Raw genomic sequence first — 22180 nt, forward strand, 5'->3', positions numbered from 1 at the left:
CATCAGAATCAAAAATACCACATTAATAAAATGATTTGTTACTCAATTCACAGATGCAGCAAGCTCTCAAAGAGCAGCAGGATGTTAACGGACAACTCAGATGCTACATCGACGGTATACTTCTTCAAATAGTTGAGAATTATCCACAACTTTTAGAAGTCAAACATAATAAATCATAACATATCCGCATACACTCATATTTAACTAATTGAAATTTATTGATAGAGTTTTGTCCGTCAATGGATTAAAACCAATAAAACGATATATGGTATTAAATTCTACGTTTCTTAACAAAAATAATGCTAAAGAAAGTTGTTCAACTTAAATTGTCAGAACATTTTCAACGAGTTAAAAAATTTTAAACTATTTTCATCCATAAATATTGTAGAGTTCAAAACTATATATTTTATTTTACTGATTTCAATAATTTCTTACAACTGATTTCTCAGATAACATTTTGTGTAATGCAAGATTTTATAGATTTTTACAATGTTATAGTGTTGATTAACACTACTGTAAATAAATATTATCGTAGTTTAGTGGGTTGTTCCATAAATAATATTTCCGCTTAGGCCTTAGCGGTCCAAAAGTTTTATCAATTTTATCCAATTGATTTGTTTTCTTTTAATGTAATATAATAATAATATATTAATAATCGGCCATCTTAATATTATGGCCATATTCTTTTCAGTAATATCTGTAGACTACTTTTCTTTTTCATCTTTAAAGTACGAAAATTAAAAATGATTTTTAATAAATCTTCATTTTTGTTTATCAAATATATTTCTGGATATGTGAAATTGATAAAACGATTGTCCATTTTAATTACATTTCAATTTTTTACTATTATTCTCTGGATGCAATTTCTTTTAACAATATTTCTTAATCATTTATTATTTTGCACTGTTTTGTTGATGTATGTATGTATGTATATTGTTTTTTTTTTAAACATTGTTAATAATTAAAAAATACTGTGGTGTTGATTATCACTTTTTTTAACAATTTGAATTGAATTTTTCATTCATAATTTATATTTATTTTTCTACTTTTAAAAGTTCCTGTTTTTTATAAAACCTTGCAATTGTGAATGCCACAATTTATAAAAATATATCCACATGGCACCTTTATTTTGCTGATTATTATTCAAATATGTAATATTTTCACATGGTTATTTGCTGCAGATGGATATTTTCTTTTTTTTTCTCCCATGATATACAAAGCTCTATGGACCAGTTAACGCAGGGAGTGATAAAACTAGCCAAAATTATGTTGCCTTTTTATTTACTTACATAAAAGCATAACAGTTTGAGAAATGTTATTTAGAATCTTTCCATTAATTGTGGCAAAACTATAGTACCTTAATAATTTATTGCTACTAATCCTTAGGAATGCTTCTTTCATATTTTAAAATTATTATCTGAGTGATAAATACATCTGAAGGAATCTCATTTCTCAAGATAAAGAATTAAATATTAATACCGTCCATGTAAAAATGAATTAAAACATGTAAATACATATAATTTGTATCATTACTTTAGAATTAGTTTAATTAATTATGTTTTTAATATTCATGTATGCTTTTCATTTTATCTGTGCTGTATTCCAATTTTTTTTAAACTTTTAACAATTTTTAGCCATTCCTTATTTTCTGATTTACTAAAAAATTACATCTTAAGTTTCTTAACTGAATGAAATAATAAACCCCATATTACTTGTGAAATTAATAAGATTTTGATAATGGTTTCAATATATTTAATTTTCGTTTAGTAATGAATTGTAAGACTGCTGTTTGAAAGAGTTTGAATATTTTAAAATGTTAATAATTACATATTATATTAAAACAAAATTCCACTGTTGTAACAGTGCATGTGATGACATAAAATAGGAATAATACAATTAAATTTGTGTAAAAAATATTTATTTGTGTAAAAAAATATGATATTATAATTTAAATATTTATAATCATTAAAATACTTATCCTAAACCGTAATGATGATTATGATACCCTCAAAATAAATACTAGGCTGTGTTCGGACATTATCTTAATATAAAACTGTTGTAAACATCTTAGAAAATGTTTAGTGGGTGAAATAATTTTTGACTATTCAAAACTGATTCACCTACTGTATTTTTCCACAATATTGACAAGTTCACGAAGCGCTGGGCGGGTATTTTAATCACTGATAATTTTTAAATGATACTTTGAGAACACAGCCCATATTACCAATCTATCTGTTCTGATTGTAAAATGTCGTAGTTTCCATTTTTATAACTTACCCATTTTGATGCTGTATTCATGATGAAATATTGTGTAATGATAAAATTTATATTTTGTAAAAATGTTATTTCATTCGATATCCACCCATGTACAGTACGGACCATATTACGAGGATCTGCTAAAGTGGCAAATTCTTAGTGGAATTTTCAATATCTAATTTTAATAGAACAAACCTTGGATCTATAATTTCCTGAAAGCAAAAATATTTTTAAAATTAATTTTAAGGCAGCATGGAAGTCGAGTTACTTCACAAAGCTCAATACTTTTTTACGTTTACATTTTTTAGTTTACGCATTTGCAAGATTTTCTGTTAATTAAATCCAACCAATATATTGTATTTATTGAGAGTTCAGTGTTACGGGAAATAGGATATGAAAAATGTTTTTTTACACACGGAAAAAATTAGAGCTGTACAGCGAAGTTTCTCGAAAATGTATGAAAAAATTAATAAAAATTACCTACTTTGAAACGTCACAAATCCTAGTGAACAATAACTAATGGGATTTTTTTTCAACGTTTACCTAACATAATTGACAGTTATGGAATTTTACTTTTAAATGACAGCACAACTCACTGATGACAACTTGTGACGTCACGGGCGGAGCAATTTCAAAATTAAAAAACTTTAAAAATTATGGTGATGATATGGATAAATATTTTTTTTTATTTTTTAATTGGAATAGTTTGATGTCTATTAACAAATGTTAAAAAAAAACTGCTGAACTTCCTCATTAAATTACAAATAGGTGTTACTGAAAATATTTACTTTTACAAGAATGATTTTATCTTCTAGAAAAATTTTGACACTCAAAAGACATTTTTTTTACATTCCATTTCTTCATTTTTCTTTTATGGAAACAATAATTTAAACATTGCGAACAACATCGAATTACTGGTTTGGGCCCCTCTGAATTTGTTTTAAATATTAGTTTATATTTATTGTTGCACATTTTGAGGGTTGTAGAACATTATTCATATTAAAAATATTTTTTTATATTTACTTGTGGTGAACCACTAAATTTTTAAAATGATAGCTTTTACACTTGCCAACTAAAATATTAAAAACAATAGGATAAAAATATTAGGAACAATAAAAGAATATTCCTTTACCTGAAACACGGTAGATTGTTTATCCTCCAGTATATTATGCATACCGTCACTCTCTCCCAAAGGATTGGTAATTTCCTCCAAATTACCGATAGTCTCAAAACACTTGCTATTAATTATTTCATCATCAGTATTAGATATACCATTATGGTTCCGTGTATGTGCATCAAAGTGAACTTTTTTACTGACTCCCTCGGCAAATTTTGCAGGAAAATCGAAATGGCTTGATCTATCTCTCGTAACTGATGATTCTAAGAAGAAATTCACATTTTCGGGTAAGTCACTGTAATTGTTTACATCGACACTGCGATGTTTGGAATAACTTTGATGCATCAGAGAAGCTTTACAAAGACCACACTGGTTATACTGGGAGTCTTTTTGGATATTGTGGAACATGAGACGTTCTCGCGACAGTGCGATCTTGTCTCGTGAGATCTGCTGCTCTCTAGCATTCAAGGAAATGGCTTGATCTTGGATTCTCTTAAGTTTATCTTCGTATTTCTGTTGGGCGAAATCGGCTTCAGCCATCTTGCGTTCAGCAAGCGCGTGCTTTGCCAGAGCAGAGCGAGTCAGTACTTCCAACTCTTGACTTCTGCAATGGAAATTCAGTCAGATGAGTAATGGATCAATTTCTTCTTTACGAAGTATACATTTTACATACAGTTTATATTTGAAGCACTAACTTTGTGGTTATTCATTATAATAAAATAAATGAAACAACTTTGTTTTTAACCACTAATTTTTATTTTTTCCCTTCACAAAGAAGCTTGTTTGCTTTGAAACCGGTCGGTGAAAAATAAAAATTAGTGGTTAAAAACAAAGTTGTTTTATTTATTTTATTATACATTTTACATTTATAATAATTCCCATATCCGCACTTGACGGTGCATAGAGCACTGTGTTGGCACATTAAATGCAGTGCATCTAGATTATTTTGTATACGAAGGTAAGATGATAATCTTACCCTTCAATTGCTAGTTCAGCGACTATAAAATAATATTGCGGTGTAAGGGATTGAACTTGGACCCTCATGCACGCAACACAAATGCATCAACCACTACACCACAAAGTGGACTAATCTCCACATACACAACTAAATTCCCAATTCCACCCGGATGCAGGTCTTTTTCTGTTACATTTTATTTTACCGATTATATTTTTGTAATCAGAATACCAACTCTAGGAATCGCAGGTATAATGATTATTCAACTATTTAAATCGCCAGCACCATTAAAATTGTTTTACAGTTTTTATGCGTATGTAAGTTCTACACAAAGTTTTAAATGCTTAAAAAAGTACATAATTACAGCTTAAGTAAACAATTTGAATGTAATACATAATTATCCGACCTTGCAGTCTGAGCCATTTCCGCGAGATTTAATTTTTGTTGGTTGCTAAACAAGTTTTCTTTGCTCTCCTTAATATCCAGCAATTCCTTTTCAATACATTGTTTTAGCGCCTGAAAAAAAAACAGATTTAATATTTTAATTATAACTGTCCACTGAATCATATAAATATTGCTTTACAACTAAAAATTTAGTAAAATGCATGCGTATTTGAACATATTGAATCAAGAGAAAAAATCTCTTTGGCAACATGACTCAGAATGAGTTCTCTGAAAAATGCCTCTCATTTCCTACGATACAACATATTTCGATATTCATTCCTCTAGTTTTCGGATGCTTAATTTTACTCAGAAATTATTGTATGTGATGTGTTGCATTCGCCTGTCAGTGCACTAGGCCCCGTCTATTAAGGACTCGGCGGCCGAGGCATGGCCGGAAGAGCCTCTCCCACTTGAGGCACTATATGACATGCACACCTTTCCGTAATAAATCAATTGAACTGTGATTTCTGATAAGTGAATATCGCCTTTTATTTTGTCTTCACCCTGGGTGCTCTCCGCTATCCCATTCGTCGCCTCTGCTCTGCCCCCCAACTGCCTTCGCCTCTCTACACCACTCAGACTGGGTGGAAAGTTCTTTTCAAGGCTATTGAGATTGATTTGTAGTCGGCACAATTGTGCTCTTACCTTCTGGCTTTGCCTTTGGGCTTTGCTTGGGAGGGTGGCCTCCCGTTTATGCTGATAAGTCTGACTATGGTAGACGACCAGTGAGGAACCAGAACACATATATTCATTTTGTATGACTAATAACCATAATATTTCAAATATAATACCTCAGTCTTGCTACGTAAATCATTCACAGCTCGGTGTTGATTCGCAATCTCTTGTTTGTCCTGTTCGAGATTAGATAACCTTTCTTTTAATTGTGCCTCTAACTCTGCTTGGCGTTCTTCACTCATTTTGATATGTCTCTGTAACCATTACATTTTTCAAATTAACTAGCATATTAAATTTTGATGCAGGTTTCGATTTTTATTTATAACTAAATTTTAGATTAGGATTTTTAGTATGAGATTACTATATTACGTAGAGTATACCCATCACCCTCCTCAAGTACAAGTGATATTTTTTTTAAATTGCAAATAAACTTGGTATACCATTTACATATTTACTTTTGCCTGGCTTGTAGTTTAGTGATTTTAGCGCATATGTACACCATTCAAGAGGTCTTGTGTTCAATGCCTGATGTGGTTTATATGAAATAGGTGTTCTTTTGCTGAGACATTTCATAAACTGGCACCAAAGGGGTAAGACTGATCATCTTAACTTCATTTAACAAAATTGATTATGATACATTGTGATTGGTTCTAATGCAGCGCCTATTACACTATTTTTTTAAAATAAATATTTGCTTTCGTATGTTTTATCCAAATACTTCAATTTGGAGGTCATTTAATTCAGTTATACATAACCATGTTAGAAAATTAGTGCAGATAAGAACAGTGATAAGTGAATAGTGCAAAGTATCAATGACCATTATATACGAAGGGTGCACCGCAAGAACAGAATCATAAACAAATAACATATATTTTGTCAGAAGAGCAAAAAGAAGAATAAAAACCATATTTGTAGAACTCTGGGTGTTTGTATTTGATAAAATAGGTTTTCAATTAAATATCATATATATTTTCACATACAATCACAGAAAAGAAAAAACAAAAATGTCTACTTGAAATGTTTTTTTGAACTGACAAAAACGAGCTCGTTGAAGCAGTTGTCGCATTTAGATTGTTTTTTTACCAGCCGTTTATAAGGCAGGGGAAGCCACATTTTGTTAGTTTTGAATATTTTATCAAGATGAAACAAGTTCTAAAAATTCTACAAGTAGAACTCGTTCAGGAGAATGGCATTAATATCTCAGAAATCACAAAAATGCAATGAGCTCAATTTAGCCTAGTACCCTTCATATATATTTGAAATTATTATTATGTGAATAAATATTTTTCACCATCCATATATCCTTTTCATTTTCAAAAAACCGTTTTTGTTTTTCAATTTCATTTGTGTGCAATTCTTTTTCTGTCTCCAACTCCATTCTCTTTCCTTTAATTGATCTTTTTCCATCCTCAATGGCCTGTAATTTTTAATATTTTTTATTACATCGCAAGAAAATGTTTACTATCTAAGGAGCATCTATAAAAGGCAAGATTATACATAAATTCTCGTGAAATATTACCAGTATTTGTTGCTTCAGTGTATCTTCTAATGTTTTAAGGGTAGATCTAGATTCTTGAGATTCTATTTCAATATTTTTTCTTTGTGACGTCAAGCATTCCATTAAATCTGTTAAATAAACAACACGTTTCAAATTTTAAAATATATTTATTTCAAACATTATTTATTTATTATATAAACAGCCTAAGCCAATCACAAAAGTTATACGAAGAAACAGAACAAAAAGAACATAAAACTATGTAGCAAAGACAAACAAGGGCAATAAAACATAAATTACATTATATTAATACTCAGTTTATGTTTTTAACATTTTCTTCCCACCTGGTCCAAGAGGCGAAGGTAGTCGGTGTGCAGAGCGGAGAGCAGGGGCACACACAGGGCAGAGAGACAAGTAAAATATGTGCTCACTGTTTACAGACTGGATCTCAATTAATTGATTAGTTACAATGTATGGCCTTTTTAAAAGTTGGGCTCAGCGGAGCTAGCCGTAAGGCTACGCCGAATGGCCTAGAGTGGAGGAGATCGTACTACTCCCACCACTCTAGATACCATGTTGGCCGCAGGCTCCGCCCGTACGGGTTATTTCGCCGATAGCTACGATATATACAATACAAATAAACATAGCAGTCCTTCTGAGGACTGGGATGTAAATTTCAAGTTGATCCAATTAATAGTTTGAATAGCTGAAGGGCAATAGAAATAAATTGTGGGCCTAATGTGCACTGGTGCACTAAAAAAGTCAATTTCGAGCGTATACAGCTTGCTGACCAAGGAAATACTCGAGAAGGCAGAATGAAAGGTAGACAACAACAAATCGACGTTTTGGAAGCATACATATCGGCAAAATGTCTGTTATAAGGTCCAGGAATAGATGACTATGTAATTTAATAAATTGTATTTGTATTTATTATTATATATAAAACTTTGTGAACACTCACAGTTAACCTGTTTTTCTTTTGTCATTAAATCAGACTCCTTGTTTGCGATTTCCTCGGTCATCCTGGATTCCATTTTATGTACAAGAGAATGGCATACTTCATTGTTTCTCTCCACATCCTTCATAATTAAGTTCAGTTTTTGTGAATACTCTGTAACATCCCTAATTGTCGTCTGCTCTATATTTGTACTCTCTCTGTAAATAAATAAATATCTTTATTTTTGCTATCACTTCATCTCTTGTGGGATTTCAAATTTGAAAAAGCCTAATGATTTGTAAAACATAAATATGGAACGTTATCTAAAAATAAAAAAAATGTAGAAAGACAAAACGTAATAAACATTATCATCTATAAATAAACAGTCTCGAGAACTCTCTGTCGGCCTGCAACTCCCGTGCATCTGGTAAAATTATTAGTCTTATGCTTTAATTACCAGTCCAGAGGTAATAAATTTATTAATAAACATTTTATATCAACCGTGTTCGGAATCGAACCTCAAACTTCATGCGTGGAAGGCAAATTTTCTGATCATGAAGGCGGAAAAAGAGAACATACCATATATACATATTTTTATAATGAAAATAATAAACGAGAGATATCTGAATCCACAACTTTGGAATAACCAGTGACCGGTTTCTTTACTTTTGCAACATCCTTTAGAGCAGTTTCTTTACTATAAAAATCTATCTATATTTGTATCATTATTGTTTTTGTATAAATAGATATAACGTTTTCATCAATATTATATACGCAATGATTTTTTCAGTTTGAAGATGTTGCGAAAGTAATGAAACCGGTCAATGGTTAATTGAAATTGATTTATTTAACTACAACTCGTCAATCATTTCCATGACAATTATAAATAATTTCCACCAAGAACTTTCACTACGAAACTTTGCTGTTTTTTCTAACCTTATATTTAGTATAACTTTTTGGTATTGTTCCTGTAACATATCCATATCCCTCTGGTACTTGATTTCCCTGGCTTCGGTGTCGATCACCTGCCTCCTCAGCAGATCCTGTACGCGCGCATCACACTGCTCAAGAATCCTCAGATTTTCCTCCTCCAGCCTCTCTATCCTCATCACGTAATAGGAAGTGACCTTCTCATTCTCATTCTTTAATCTCTCCTCAACAGTGATGAGAGACTCGTTGGCCAGGTGAATTTGATGTCTAAAAAGAAAGAAGAATGTTGGTTCAAGTAGCGATCAACAGACCTACAAGAACTGTTCAACGATGTCAACATAACTGGAGAACTGGGGTTTATGATTGATGTTAAAAAAACAAAATGGATAACTTTCGGGATATTGGATCACTCTGGATAATCTCTGCAAATCAATATTCACAATATTAATAATAAATTTAAATACCTTGGTAATATGATTACCAAGTTCGTTGACCAATATGGCGATTAATTGCACAATTAAATCCACACATGCTGCCTTCAACATAATGAAGTCATTTTTTTGTGACGATAATATCAATTTGAGTCAAAGAATAGCCATCCTTTGATATGGTTAAAAATTAAAAGTTAAAAAATGTGGACCTTTACAGTGAACGCTATGAACCGGTTAGAAACATTCTAAATGTGGCTACCCTGCAGAATACTTTGCACATCGTGGTCTGAGATAATGACAAACTTAGAGGTCTTACAAATATAGCCAATATCGAGCTAATACCGTTGAATGTGAGTATTCTGAAAATCTTATATTGGGGCATCTACTGAAGGAGAGAAATGCCATCTTCTTCAAACGATCTTAATAGGCAAAATAAAAGGTCACTGAGGAGCCGGTAGGAGGAAAACCTTCTGGCTGCGTAACATAAGAGATTGGACAGGAATAGATAAGACAGGGAAACATTTGCCATAGTGATCGCCAACATCGGGAAAAAGATCAATCAAATTTCTTGAATCAGGTTGACTTATTTCTACCAATGAGCACTTTTGCCTAAGTAGGCATCTTCAAGACTAGTCAATGACATATTGACAAAATTTAAATTTCTATTTTTTCACAAGTTTAAGATCAATAAAGAAATAAAGTATAACTATACAAAGAAATATTAAATTTTCACCTGTAAGAGTTTTCCATCATCTCTAACTCTTTGGTATGGTTTCCCTTGAGATTGAGTATCATTTGCTCCAACTGGATTCTTTCTGAGACCTTCTTAGTTCCCTCATTGGCCGTATAACCCTCAGCAATATTCACCTCTAAGTTGATTTCATCTGCCATTGGCGTCAGTTCTTTCTCCACATTGTTGTCCGCTGAGGCCGAAGATGGTCTCAATAAAGACTGAAAAATGTTATTTATTAAAAAAAGTTATTTTTGCTACAACATTTTACAGTCCCCGAACTGGGTATGAAGGGTAAAACTGATCATTTTGCCTACAATAAATATTATCGGGTTGCCAACACTGGAATGCCTTATCAATTGGCAAATCTGACACGAACCTAACTTCACTCTATTCCAGGTTCTATACGATACTTGAAAGGACATCGCTCGCTGCATTTCATGCATCTCACCTGCCCGCAGGGCCCATCATGGCCAGTTTAAACTATATATATTTATTTATTTATTAAGGAAATCATACAGTCTTTATATAAATACAAGGTACAAAAATACAATTAAAAAAGAAAGACCAATTACAGATTTCACACTAATTTATTTTGAATTCAGGAGGAGAGGGGAAAATATAATTAAATTCTAAAAAAAATAAAATAAAAGGGAGAAGACATTGTATAGCTCCGACTCTACTTTCCTTCCCCCTCTCTCTGCTTCCATGAACACCTATATTTCTTAGTAAAATTCACAAGCAACAATAATTAATTAGGTGCAGGTAGAAGATGTACATATGAATAAGTATAAATTAAGAATGAATAAGTATAAATCATTCGTTTGAAAATGCCCTAATAAGGCGAAACAATTGTCACGAAGTTTTTATTTTTATATGTTTATATTTGTAAAAATAAAATAAAGTGTTCAGTAGACTCAAATCAGTGTTTGATTTCTAATTATAAGTATAAATTAAGAGTTGAAATTAAAAGTTAAAATTAAAAGTTGAAGTTAAAATTAAGAATTAAAATTAAGAATTAAAATTAAAAAGATTAAATTGAAAGATAAAATTAAAAGTCGAAATTAAAAGTTAAAAGTTAAGCAGGAGAAAAATTTAAAATGTCTATCTTAAGGTAATATGTATTCTTCGAAGAGTGCTATTTTTCATATAATTAGTTATTGAGTTAGGAATGTCGAAGAGTACAGATTGACGAGTTCTACGGACAGGGACTCGATATGAAATGCTTCTAACAATTTCTGGGTTATTAATTAGGTTATTAACAATTTTGTAGAGAAAGCTCATATCCAACATGGTACGCCGAGTTGCGAGATTTGGAACGATTGATTATGATTTTTGTAAGTATTGTATTAAGGATTCCAAATCGGCGAACTAAACTCTACGACACTACGTACATATGAAAAAAAAGTTTTCTTAATGCGTCAGTTCTTGTGAAAGGTGTGGTTGATCGTATGACGTTTGTTGTAGCTTTTTCTACAGTATTTTCTGTATGATCTTTTTTTTTTTTGCACCACAACAGGCCAGGAGGCCCAATTACAGTGGTGAATTACATCACAGAACACCCAGGCTTGAGAAAAATCACATTAAGTTTTTTGTGTTCTCACCGGGAATCGAACCCGGAACCTTCCGTGTGTGAGTCAAGCGTCTTGACCACAACACCACGGAGGCCGCCTCTGTTTGTTAAATGTTTGTTAAATGTTTGTTATATGTTTGTTATACATTTGTTATATGTTTGTTAAATGTAAGTTTACTATCAAGTACAACACCTAGGTCATGGACTTCCGTAGAAGAATTTATAGTTAACTCGTTGATTTTATATGAATAAATTATTTTTTTAGAACAAATGCGGTAAAAAGAAATTTGCTGATATTTTTTAATGATAATAGACAATTTGTTTTTAATGCAATATGTGTTTAATCTACTAAGGTATATTGAGAATTCCTTTTGATAAATTACATGGTGATATAGTGTGTAACTTCTAGTAATAAATTTTTCAAATCTAATCCGTGTTAATCATTACAATCCGCACTCTCAAATCAATACCATATAAGAGAACCTATTTTTTACTGGTTGAAGGGAAACAAACATTATAGATACTTCATCACCATCATTCCCTTTCCGCACCAAATGGTGGATAGGGCACTGGATTGGCACACCAATTGCAGCGTATCTTGATCATTTTTATTACATGAAGGTAAGATGATCAGTCTCACGCTTCAGGGACAATGAAATATTTTAAGTGTAAAAACACCCTTTTCAATAAATATTTCAAATCAACCATGTCGGGAATCGAATCCGAGACCTTTTGCATGGTAGGAAAACGCGCTGACCATTACACCACGAGGCCGACGATATTTGCAATAGATATTTACATAGGAAAGTGTATATATTTTTTTCTTATAATGAGGAACTTCAGTCCTACGGGAAATTGGATACAAAAAATGTTTTCTTACGCGGGATAAAAATTAGAGCATTAAATTGTACCGCAAAGTTTCTTGAAAATGTACAGAAAAAATAATAAAAAATATTTTGATAAAAACGCACTACTCAACGCACTACTACGTCACTGGTTCATGTGAATCAACCTATGATCTGAGAGCTATGGAAGATTTCCGGTCTGCTTGTCGCTTCTGGACCAATGGGAAGAACTGAATGAGAATAAGCGGAAATGAACCTCTGACGTCACACGCGGAGTTATTTCAGAAATACAAAACTTAAAAAAATCGTAGCACTGATAATACGATATGTAAAAATTTAAAAAAATAAAAATGACTTAGTTTAACAGTCTGTTAACAAATAAAAAATTTGAAAAAAACCACTGAACTTCCTCATTTATCCATGTATTTTGATTTTGGGACCATTACTAGTATTATTAGAAGTGATTCTAGAAAATGGAAATTTAGTTGTGTTTAGTAATATTTCATATATTCAAAGCACTCTCTTTATTCCCATCCACAATTTCTTCTTCTTTTTCATGCGGCTCGACTGTGGAATCATCTCCCATCCACTATCAAAGATGTTGATCTCTCCTCTTTCCCACTCTCCTTATTCTTCTTTTCCCATTGAAGACTAGTACTGATATCAACTAATTTATTTACACATATTGCCAGTAAAATTATTGTGCCTATTTTTTATATACCTATATATTTTAAAAATGGAACTAAAATGAATTAGTAACATAAGTTGTGTCCGTTTTTTCCAAATTAAAAAAGGGCACCACAAGTAATACAAAATGGTAAAGGTTATGTCATCTGAAAGAAAATTTTCTACTTTACAAGATATTCTGTTTGCTTTTACATTACATATTTGATTACAAGCCTTCAAAATGGAATGTAAATTAAATAGAAGTGAGCATTTTCGTCATCCCTTCTTGTTCGTGTTCAATAAAGGAAAAACAAATAAGGAGAATTTATTATTTACTCATTTGTTGTAAAATGATGAAGGAAAATACATTATTAAATAATTTGTCATAATTTTTTTGTTGTGTCCTCTGGTTCACAAAAAGTTAAATAAATAAAATAAAATGTTTCATTGGCTGAATCTAAAACCTTTTTTAGATAGTCGCTTGGAATTTTTTGAAAATAGTATGAACAATATGCCAGGATTAATCCTTAACTTAAAAATTGATTTTTTTATGCGAGATGATTTATACATTAGGTATGCTATTATTTACTTTAAAGTTTTATTAGCAAAGTATCTACAACCTGTATGTGAGAATTGATCCTTTGTTGGTGTTGCATGATAACATTCTGTAGTTGCATTCTGTGTCCAGCCTGCCCTGTAAGGATCTGATCCAACTGTTGGCGATGCGCCGATACTACCTCACGCTGGACTCTCCTCGACTCTTCCTGTCTTTCTGAAAATCAACCCAAAAAGTTTGTAACACATAAATACATTTATGTAAATCTTCATCGTCACCACTCCACCTTCAAGTAAAAAACACTCACCTAGGGTTTTGATTCTATTTTACACACAGAATTGTGTTCTTTACTCCGCCCGTGCATGAGAATTTTAATACAACACTTCAAAAATATATTTTATGATAATTTCTCTAGTGAAAAATATATTTTATCAGATTTAACAGGGAAAAAAAGTTTTTACAATTATTAAAATAGTTTCGTACTGTAAAACAATTTGAATTTTACACTATACATACTATGATATCTGTATAAAATATTAATCAAACTGAATATTTGAGACAATTTTTGTAACTTTATTTGTAACACTGATAATTATTTGTTTTCATAATATTTGTAACATTTATTATGAAAAGAAAATTGAGTAGGTAAATTTTACCTTTCATTAAAAAATAATTCATTATATTTCATGAAAACTATTTACCCTGTAATGCAGCTAGTCTCTCTTCTTGTGCCTTCAGCTGTAGGGCAACCAACAGTTGTGACTCTTGTTGTTGCAAGCAAATGGCAGCACTTTGTTGTTCTAATTCTGAATTATTTAGCAGATTTAAATTTGAATTAACATTTAGAATTTCGGGAACGTTCAGTTGATTAGAAGTCAAATTGGAATATATTTGTTTTTCAAATACAGTTTCAGTTTGTTCTTTTTTAGCTTCTGATGGAGTAACAGGTTTAGATATATTTTGTGCTTTTGTTGTATCATTTCCTGACGATTTTAACCAATCTGGAAGATCATCATGTTTGGAATCTTCTGCAGGATTATTGAGGTCATGACTTTCATTTGGGTACAAGCCTAACCAATCTACATTGGCTCTTTGTCTACGAGTATTTACATTATCTTTTTTAACGGGTTTAGAAAGTTCAGTTGCAGATTTGGCTTTCAAGGACTGTTTTGTTTCCAGCACACCTATATTTCCATCTATCTTTGAACCAGAACTGGATAGTTTGACATTTCTACTAATTGGAGCTGATAAGGCGCTTGGAGAGTAACCAGTTGGGTTTGCATTTTCAGCCTTATATAATGGAGTTTCTACAGTTTTGATAGAAGAAGGTGTCTTCCCTAGAATATCATCGAGCAACGAAGGCTTGCTCGAGCTTTTGGTCAATGGCTGCTTAACAATTGGCTCATCAGATAATCCAAGATCATCCAAAAAATTTAAATTGTCTGGAAAACTTGATTTGGCGGGTTTCGTAATACTTTGCAAGTCTTCAGTGCTGCGAAATTCTTTTTTACTGGAATTGTTTTTGGCACCAGTAGAAGTGGATGGCCTCTCTATTATATTAATTTTACTCTCTTTAGGAGTATCAGAAAGACCTAACCAATCGTCCCCTGATGTGTTTTTTATTTCTTTAACTGGCTGATCACTATATAAACCAAACAGGTTGCTCTTCTTCTTATCCAAACTAGCATTTCGAGATAGTTGTACTTTAATAGAAGATTTTCCCTTGTCGTCATTATAAAAACTGTCATTACTATTATCACTGAGCAAATCTCCTAAAGGATCATCTAAATCAAAATCAAAATTTTTAGACATCGCATGTAAACAAGAGTTTGTGTAACCAAAACTAAATATTTTACTGCACGGTTGGTGAAAAAAGAACTAAGAGCTTAGCAGCAAATAAATAAACAACATTTGACAATAATAACTCTCATTTCCATCAGAGATAATGTAGAACTATTACTAGTTATTTCCGTAGTACAAAAATACCGGGCTTTTGTATTTCAATTGGTTGCTATAGTAATTGTAACATTCAGAGCTACCACTACATAAAACTTTTTGGAAAATGTGGATGCCGCATAAAAATTAAAAGTTCTCAAACATTCCGAATGACATGAGAAATGAGAATTACAATGCACTATGACCAATATAACAAAGTCCCAATCCATAGAAAATACAAAGAAATGTGCAAAAGAAAGAGCAGTTTCAAACAACTGACACATGAAAAATTGACGTAAATATTATTGTCATCCTTCTCGTTGCAATTTTGTTACGAAATGGATTGCGTTGGTATGTAAATGGATTGTATTAACCTACTCACGTGTTCGTCTATAAATGTCTTTTATTTAACATTTATTAAAATTGATAGTTTTGAGGGAGACGATTTTTACGATTTTATTCACATTTCAGAGTCTGACAAAGGAGATTCCTCCGAGAATTGTGATCCAAATTCTACGCCAGTTAGCGACAAACCAACAAAAACCGTAGATAACTTTTCCGAATGTGAGAATGGAAAACAAATACCCAATAAATTACACAAAGACAGCGATCCAGACGACCCAATGACAGAAGTGAAAGAAGCGGACCCAGAGGAACAAGTAGAATTCAAAATTATTTTCAACAAAAACAAATATGACATTATTTTTGGATGGGACAAAACAATAAAAGAGTTGAAAATACACTTGGAAGGCATCATCGGGGTGGTACAAAATGCTCAAAAACTTCTCATCAAAGGAATGGCTAAAGATGACATGACTCTGAGAAAAGCAGGCGTTGTTAAAGGCGGTAAAATAATGGTGGTCGGGTCCAAAATGAATGATATCCTCGCTGTAACGAGCTGTAAACAAGTAACAATCTTTCATTCATCTATATAAACATCCTTACTTATTATAATAATATTTATTAATGTGAAATTTACAACTTTTTGCTGAGTCATTGCACAGTATAATTTTTTGCATGAACTTGGGAGGTGTGTTTAGCACTCAAACCATCTCCAACATCTTTCTTTTAATTTCTACAATTTTCATATTATTGTCAGCCTTAGTTCTGTTTACTAATTAAATCCGGAGTCTGCGCAGCTAGAGGGCATGTCTCGCTAAATATATTGATATAGATGAAACTAGGGCTGTGTTAAAAGGTAGCCATTTACTTACCGATAATAGTTTGAATTCTCACTTGGTTTTATTTTGTAGCAATGTTTAAATGAAGAAAAAATTGCGGGATCTTCGAGCTCTAAGGAGCCGCTTTGTGAACAAAAAATTCACCGGAAAATATTGGACAAGGGGGTACCTCCTGATGTAATGATAGGTATCAAAGGAACAAAGGTAACAGCCGAATCAAAATATTTATACTATAGACAAATTGACACAACTAACAAAAATACATGTAAGCTAAATTATTGGTGATATGTCTATAAATAAATCCTCTGTATATAAAAATAACCTCTTTCAAATCTTGCAACATTTTCAACTCCCGCGAGTTTATTAAAAACTTATATCTATTTATTGTGATATTGTCAGTACTGATAGAAAGGAAGTATAAATCTTCAGTCAAAATGTAGTGTTACTGTTTACCTTTTTTGGTTAAAAAATAACCCATTGTATCCAAAAAAAATAAGTATATATTTATTGTTTATAGCAGTCTAAAAATTATACAAAATGTTGATAAGAAAATCATAAATACAAGGAAATCATTGCTTTGTTTGTTGATTTTTCAAATATTTTATCGGATTAGTCAACTGAAAAGATAATATCTAACAATACTCAATATCATAATAAATTTTCGTAATCATAATCAATTCGAAAAGATTCAATCATTGATATTTTTGTATAGAGTTTTTCACATTTCTTTTAAAATAACATATTTATGAAATTTTTTAAACACCTTATCATAGGAAAAAAAGATTTCTCAATGTATATAAATGTGTAGGAGTTTATTTTTACCTAATATATTTCATTTTTGTGCACCTAAAGTAACATGTTATATTTTCAGGAGTCTCTGCCTCCCGTTCCCCTCAGTGGGATGCTAAACAAACATGGGGGAAAGGTGCGACTTACCTTCAAACTTGAACAGGATCAACTCTGGCTTGGGACCAAGGAAAGGACTGAAAAACTTGGACTTACTTCTATCAAAGGTTATAATTGTTTTTCAATCTAGATTGAATGCGCGCAACAAAATGACTGGTGCACTAAGAACAGTAATTGCTTATAAAAATGACAATCGAAGCTAAACTGGCAGTGCACAATGGAGTTTTAGTCCCAACACTTACGTATAGAAGTGAAACATGGAACTGGCGATGGAAGGATGAAAACAGAATGAACAATGGTCGAAATGTGATCTCTTAGACGAATATGTGGGAAATCAATATATGACAGGGTTATGAATTATGAAATCAGGTGAGAGCGCAAATCTGAGACAGGTGATTAAGAAAGGGTCTCCGAGATGGTTTGGTCATGTAGAACCCATGGATGATGAAAGAATGGTAAAACTGATATGTATGGCGAGAATGAACGGTAACATGGGAGGAGGACGACCAAGGAAGACGTGGCATGATCAGATAAACCAAAATCTTAAGTCTGGGCATGTCAAAAGCAGACAGAACCGAAGGGCATGTATGACGAGTTGTATAAATGTGGAAGAGGCTAAGAATGTATGCCAGGATAGATGTGTGTGGCGTCCATCCTCTCTGCCTACCCCTATAGGGAAATGGCCTGATGGTAGTAGTAGTAGTAGTAATCTAGTACACATATAAGGTATAATTAACACAATATACGAGTAATACCTAAATAAATTTACAAAATTAGTAGGTACTACGTTAGACTAGAATTTGAGGTTCGAACCCTGCATTTTCTAATAGTTTTACTTATCTAACTGAAGATGGCCCCAAAATTAAAATATTTCGGTAAATCATAAGAACGTAAATGTTTATTTTATTTTTAGTTCTGTTGATTAAAAAAAAAACATTGCTATCGAGGCTACATTTTAATATATATCAGTTTCAGTCCTGCAAAAACAGTTAATTTACTAAATGTTATTAAATATTTGTATATAACCACTTACCGACTTTTCTGTGTCTACCACAAATTTAATGCTTTAAATATTAATAATAGTGTTCATTTAATTTATTTGTGGATACATACATAATGAAAGTTACCAACTCGCCTTTTCGATCAATAAAAAGAATGTAATAAATTAAAACAAGTGTACATTGTTATGTTATTGTAAAAATAATCAGTTCAATATTGTCTTATTACAGTTTTTCAGTACATTTTTTATTACTTGTATTTCTATTTCACAAATTTCATTTTTCAAATTTTCTAATTATAAAGTAAATTAGAGAAAAACGTTCTTCCAATTTCAGTTTTTTTTTAAATAACAGTAAGATATATTTAAGAGTGTATTTATTGATAATTATTTTTTTGCTTTTGCATTATACTAATGAATTATTATATTACAAGGGTAAAACAATCAGCCCTATATTTCAGACACCAGCCTAAGGGAGCTATACAATTTTGCCTTTCGGTACATTGGTATTTTAATAAATAATTTCCATACAGTTACAATAAATTGTGCCATCTATCTTCTTTTTACTGCCTCAAAAGTGTACTAGTTTTTCTGTTCTATTTTTCACAGGAATAACATCTGAACCAATTAAAGAACACGAGGAGTATCATATTATGGTAAGAACTAAAAAATGTTTCCATTCCTATTAAAATGCACACAACTTGTATTAATAAATGTATTTATTTTTTATTTGATGTAAAGTGTTTTTAGTATGATAGTATAAGTCAAGAATTTGGAGATTAAATAAAAACATAAATTATTACATTCTTCTATGCATAATTTCATTCAATTGCTTGATGTTTTGATAATATTTTAGGGCCTGCAACTCGGCCCAACGGAAGCTTCTAGATACTGGATTTACTGGGTGCCAGCACAGTACATAGAGGCCATTAAAGATGCCATCCTTGGAAAATGGCAACTATTTTAATCGGTATTATAATTGTTTTGGTCCTCGTACATATATTAATTGAGTAAATTATAAAATCTACATGAAAACAAGATCTGGTCGGCGTGGAGGAGTGTATTTTATAACATTTTAAAATGGGTGTACAATAAACTTTAAATAACATTCCTCGATCACAGTTTTCTCCTACTGGTGAATGAGGCAAAAGTGGTATAAATAATGAGTCCATCTTTTGATAAATTGAAGTGAAGTTTTGTACTCTTGAGTAGAATATACAAGAAAAAAATATCATTATAAAATTATTTTAAGTTTTATTTTAATAGCGATATTTCTGTGTTTTGTGTAATCGATTATATTAAATTAACCCCTCTAAATGTACATCTTGAAATCTTTCTGTTTGTCAATTAATCTTGCTATATAAAATTATTGTAAGGGTATGCCTTTAATTTAAGATTTCTCTTTTAATGACATTTTATTGTTTCAAGTCTGTATAGTTTAATTTATTTTACTTCATAACTGACTCGCATTTATTTTTCACAGTAACAGAACTTTTCACCGGATTAGATTTTGTTTGGTGTGCAAATAACTAGATAAGATATTCATATTAACACGAATTTCATACAACTGTTCAACTTTGTTTTAAACTCTAGTTTATTAATAATATTTATAGCTACATATGGCCAACGTTCAAAAAAAGTAAAAAGTATTGAATTTAAATACTTAAGAAGTTTTGACCTCAACAGAAAATTTTGGTGTCTAAATTGATAGGAAGGTATAATTATTTGTTCAAAACTAAGTTGGGTACAATGGAGAAACTCAAAAGTTGATTGTACAAATATTGAATTCATCTCAATATTATTCAAATAAACCCCTCATTGAAAATTGATGTATAATATGTATTAGTTTAAACATTTATTTTCTTAGTGACTATCAATATATAGACTCTTTACTTGATGAATACTTTAGATACGAACCTTTTTGACAGTAAATTACCCGCATATGCTGTGAGCACCGCGTAGTAGTGCTTTCATAGGCGCTCACAGCTATGTGAGCACTGCGGTGAATGAATTAATGTCACATTGTTATCAAAGTATATTTGAGAATTTTAAGGATTCCTAATTTTGTCTGTACTCTTTGATTTTTATTAAGTTCACATTATTTTACTAAATCTGAAGAAAAAATATCTACACACTACTTATTTTAAGACATCACAAAATGCATAATCTTAATTTATTTTACAGCTTTTTGAAATAAATATTTATTTTTTTTACACGCCAAACAAAAATTTAGTTTTGCAATCATTCATTTATTCAAATAATCATAATTTTGGTTTTATTGTGGAAATTGATATATTTATGTAGTTTAGTTGATTTTCTCATAATATAATAACGCACAATATGTCAATATTTGTGCAACTGTACTGAAACAGCCTGTTATAATGCATTTATTAACATCATTTCTATTTTTTACAATTTTAAAATATTTTATTTCACTCGTTTTTAGCATTTTCTGCATTAAGCAAATAATTTATATAAATTGTTAAATATGTACTTTCCCACCTGCATTATAACTGGGTTTTGTCATTTTTATGGAAGAAAAAGGTGTTTTTATTTGAAATTTGCCAAAAATTAAAAAAAATGTATCATTATTCTTTAAGAATATCATTCATAGTCGCGTGTTTGTGTGATAAATCAGAATTTTATTGATATATTCAACTTTCTTTATGTAAATAATAAAAAAATCTTTTAAATTAAAAATGTTTTTTTCATTTTCTCTGCCTTTCATTTGTCACCAAATTAACCTTTATTTGAAAATAAAAAGAATGTGATATCATGCGACTTACTAAAATTAAAGTGCATGTTTTTGTAGAGTGGATTTAATATTTATCGTGTTTGTGGACACTTTTTTTCTCATATGGACACATATCATAACTTTCTTATTTTTTAAAAGATATTCCACTTCCGATTGGACCGTAGTTGATGGTTTGAAATAAATTTTATTTGACTTGCATACTGGGGCTCTTTTATTGTTCACCGTTTTTTATAGGGACACATCTCCTACCATATAATTACTTCAGTTTCACGTTGGCTGTCTATCTTTTCGGCTGTGATTGTCATTTTCTAAAATAAGATACACGATTTTGACAGCATAACTGTGATCTCATTAAGGAATTTTATTTATTTATTTGGGATATGGGTGATATAATTATCTATTTGTGCATATTTAAACCACCTTCTCAAATATGTAATGAGGAAGTTCAGTGTTTTTTTTTTATTTATTTGTGAATAGACTAATAAACTAAGCCAATTTTTTTTTTAAACTTTATATATCGTATTATCTGCGATACTATTTTTTAAAGTTTTGTATTTTTTAAATTATTCCGTGTGTGACATCTCAAGTTCTCTTCTGCTTCTTCTTGGTCAGTTTTGCCGATTGGTCCATTGACGGTAAGTAAACCAGAAATCTTCCACAACTCTCTTATCATTGGTTGATTCATACGAAGTAATGATGTTGTTCAAAGTAGTTCATTTTTATTTTAAAAAATGTTTATATTTTTTTCATACATTTTCAAAAAACTTTGCCGTATAATTGAATGCCCTAATTTTTA

The 22180-nt window shown here is 31.1% G+C and overlaps 3 protein-coding genes across 9 annotated transcripts in view; 2 read left to right on the top strand and 1 right to left on the bottom strand.

Annotated features, from left to right (window-relative positions):
* The window catches only part of nuf (rab11 family-interacting protein nuf), an 83399-nt gene extending 77328 nt beyond the window's left edge, over positions 1–6071 (top strand). For all 6 annotated transcript variants that reach the window (XM_088240489.1, XM_088240492.1, XM_088240490.1 and 3 more), the window contains one exon: positions 54–6071. In XM_088240489.1, coding sequence (XP_088096615.1) covers positions 54–179 — 126 coding nt within the window. In that variant the 3' untranslated portion in view covers positions 180–6071. The remainder of the gene's footprint in view (positions 1–53) is intronic.
* LOC148272123 (uncharacterized) lies at positions 1256–15598 on the bottom strand. Of its 2 annotated transcripts, none has more exons than XM_088240486.1 (11): positions 14312–15598; positions 13675–13826; positions 9974–10191; positions 8816–9076; positions 7904–8097; positions 6967–7073; positions 6739–6864; positions 5564–5701; positions 4735–4844; positions 3389–3977; positions 1256–2458 (listed from the first exon to the last, which is right to left on the bottom strand). In XM_088240486.1, the coding sequence occupies exons 1-11, from the start codon at positions 15420–15422 to the stop codon at positions 2438–2440; spliced, it is 3027 nt and encodes a 1008-aa protein (XP_088096612.1). In that variant the 5' UTR covers positions 15423–15598; the 3' UTR covers positions 1256–2437. The 2 variants fall into 2 exon arrangements, with proteins under 2 accessions (XP_088096612.1, XP_088096611.1); XM_088240485.1 differs by having other exon boundaries at positions 1256–2468.
* Positions 15571–21329, top strand: LOC148272124 (ubiquitin domain-containing protein UBFD1-like). Its single transcript, XM_088240493.1, has 6 exons — positions 15571–15896; positions 16017–16453; positions 16799–16930; positions 17598–17739; positions 19239–19285; positions 19486–21329. The coding sequence occupies exons 1-6, from the start codon at positions 15884–15886 to the stop codon at positions 19594–19596; spliced, it is 882 nt and encodes a 293-aa protein (XP_088096619.1). The 5' UTR covers positions 15571–15883; the 3' UTR covers positions 19597–21329.
* Positions 21330–22180: the final 851 nt, after the last annotated feature.

This window comes from Micrasema longulum, unplaced genomic scaffold (genome assembly GCF_059751315.1).
Source record: "Micrasema longulum isolate JH-2025_06_02 unplaced genomic scaffold, ASM5975131v1 h1tg002470l, whole genome shotgun sequence".
In the NCBI taxonomy this organism is placed as follows: Eukaryota; Metazoa; Arthropoda; class Insecta; order Trichoptera; family Brachycentridae; genus Micrasema; species Micrasema longulum.